This window comes from Acanthisitta chloris, unplaced genomic scaffold, assembly GCF_000695815.1.
Source record: "Acanthisitta chloris isolate BGI_N310 unplaced genomic scaffold, ASM69581v1 scaffold11107, whole genome shotgun sequence".
Taxonomy (NCBI): Eukaryota; Metazoa; Chordata; class Aves; order Passeriformes; family Acanthisittidae; genus Acanthisitta; species Acanthisitta chloris.
In genome coordinates, this window is record NW_008684436.1 from 110,408 (window position 1) to 113,295 (window position 2,888).

Here is a 2,888-nt window from a genome sequence, read left to right on the forward strand (position 1 = left end):
CCCAACCCCCCTCTGGGGGAAGAAGCATTTTTTAATGTCTAACCTAAACCTCCCCTGACACAACTTCAGACCATTCCCTCAGCTCCTGTCACTAGTTGCCAGAGAGAAGAGGCCAGTGCTGCCCCTCCACTTCCTTCTGTGAGGAAGTTGTATACAGTGATGATGTCCCCCCTCAGTCTCCTCCAGGCTCAACAGACCAAGTGCACTCAGCCACTCCTCATATGGCTTCTCATATAGAACTTTCACCATCTTCATAGGCTCCTATGGACTCTGTCTAATAGCTTTATATCTTTCTCATGTTGTGGTGCCCAAAACTGCACACAGCTGGTGGATATGACAAGTACTTTTGTCATTAGGTAGCTAAATCTACAGGCCATGGATGCTCATATAAGATGAGTGGCAGGTCTGGAGGGCGTTGTGAAGACATAAGGAAGAGCATGCATCAGTCCATGTGTTGGCACTATGATTGTTCTCTTTCTTCTCTTTATTCCACAGCGCCTTGTCTCCATGAATATGCCACTGAACAGTGATGGGACTGTCATGTTCAATGCCACTCTCTTTGCACTGGTCAGAACAGCACTGAGGATCAAGACAGAAGGTAAGAAGCTTGCTGACTGCAAGAGTACAGAAGTAGCTAGCAAAGTGTGCTGAGCTGCAGTAAACCACTGAATCACAGAATATTCAGAGTGGGAAGGGACCCACGAGGATCATCTAGTCCAACTCCAGGCCCTGCACAGGACATCCCAGAGAATCACACCCTGTGCCTGAGAGCATTGTCCAAATGCCTCTTGAGAGGCCCTGCACAGGACATCCCAGAGAATCACACCCTGTGCCTGAGAACATTGTCCAAATGCCTCTTGAGCTCTGTCAGGATTGGGGCTGTGACCACTGCCCTGGGGAGCTGTTCCAGTGCCCAAACACCCTCTGGGGGAAGAAGCATTTTTTAATGTCTAACCTAAACCTCCCCTGACACAACTTCAGACCATTCCCTCAGCTCCTGTCACTAGTTGCCAGAGAGAAGAGGCCAGTGCTGCCCCTCCACTTCCTTCTGTGAGGAAGTTGTATACAGTGATGATGTCTCCCCTCAGTCTTCTCCTCTCCAGACTGAACAGACCAAGTGCCCTCAGCCACTCCTTGTATGGCTTCTCCTCAAGGCCTTTCATCTTCATTGCCTCCTTTGGACTCTGTCTAATAGCTTTATATCTTTCTTATATTGTGGTGCCCAAACCCACACACAATATTCAAGGTGAGGCCAGAGCAGCACAGAGTAGAGCAGGATAGTCACCTCCCTCAACCAGCAATGCCTGATGCACCCCAGGACACATAAGCAAACCAACAAGGGCATCTTGTGTAAATGATAAAATGACTCATATGCAGCACATGGGACAAAAAGCTATGTAAAGAGGTTTGAAGGAACAATATCTTCTAGGGAGAGCACAGAGTTCCTAGAGTTAACTAGGAAGCTGGTGCTTCCCATGCTATCATCTCAAATTGTTGATCATGTCCTTCACAATGGTCTGAAAGTTTAAAGTCTTAGATCAATGTCTTCTCAAATAGCAATCAGGGGAAGGAAGAAGGACAAAGAAACCTCCTCCTTTGTACACTGTCTGCAGAGCTGGGCCACTTTTTGACTGCTGTTGCCACTGATCTTCAAGTCCAAGGGAGACAAAAGAGCTTGGACTCAAGGGTCTCATCTCACTAAAACTCCTCCTGTGCTTCCATTAGCATGAGTTAACATTTCTTTGTAGTAGCAGTGGTGTTGAAAAGACAGGTGAGAAGCAAAGGGACTTGCATAGACATCAGGTGTAGTTGAGGAAAGCAGGCAAAGTTTTCAGCTCAGCTTGTCCTCTTTGTTGCACTCTGTCACCTGCTGTAATGAAAGGTACTGGTCCTGAGTCAAAACCTGGCTTCATGTATTAATGAGATGCTCTGAAAGCACACGTAGGTCTGTGATTCACAGCTAAACACCTCTGCCTCAGGAGTGGCTGCATTACATTTCAGGCATGGCAAAGCAGGGACCAGCAGAACCCTAGCTTACTGTGCCAGGATTATACACAGCTGAGCCAAAAAGCAGTGGTGACATTTAAAAGGTTATATTAAGGCCTTGAATGTTGTGCTAAACAGAATCTGACTGTAGCCAAAGAGGCACTCCTGAGGAAAAGCCACCCACAACCACCGTAAGACACCTTGTGTCCTGTGAAACAGAGACCCAAAAAGGACTCAATTTTCCTGTCTGAGCCTCAAACTCTCGGAGCCATTGCCAGTGAACTCCTGGGAAACCATCTAAAGCCTCAAACTGCTTTCTTTCTTGCCTTAGCAGGATCTTTTTGAAGTGGTTAGGGCAGGAGTTTGGAATTAGCCCTCCTGAGTCAGATTTCTGCCTCTGATGCTGTCCATCTTTTGTATCCTCAGCAAGTTATTCTGTGTCCCCCTCTTCACTGCATCCTGTTGAAAGAGCTGCTGCCATGCAGAGCCCTGTGCAGCACACTGAGGAGCCTTAATGCTGGGGAGCAATAAGAAAAACTGCAGGAGCAGCACCTTTAGGAGGGCAAGATACTGGTTTTGTACACCTAGAGAGAGAAGAGAGCTGCTAATTATACAGGGTTTGAATGTACATAAATCAAGAGATAAAACTGAAGGTGACTCATTTGGGAGAAAATGGGTATCTAGAAGGAGAGGATATAAACCAAATCTGCTTCACTCACTTGCATAGGGGTAGTGTGGCTTAATCAATGTCTCATTTAGCTCAGAGCCCCTTGGAGGAACATGTAAAGGCTTAAGTTCAGACAGTTACATAAAAGGCTTGTGCTGTTCTTCAGAGAATGAACATGTGTATGCTGGGAGGGACCTCCAAGTCAGATAGCAAAAGCCTTGTCCTTGCCTCTTTC

At 46.8% G+C, this 2,888-nt stretch overlaps 1 protein-coding gene across 1 annotated transcript in view; it reads left to right on the plus strand.

Annotated features, from left to right (window-relative positions):
* CACNA1C (calcium channel, voltage-dependent, L type, alpha 1C subunit) overlaps positions 1 to 2,888 on the plus strand; it is a 120,366-nt gene that overhangs the window by 103,297 nt on the left and 14,181 nt on the right. The window contains 1 exon segment of the mRNA XM_009079347.1: positions 496 to 598. Within this exon segment, the coding sequence (XP_009077595.1) occupies positions 496 to 598 (103 nt within the window).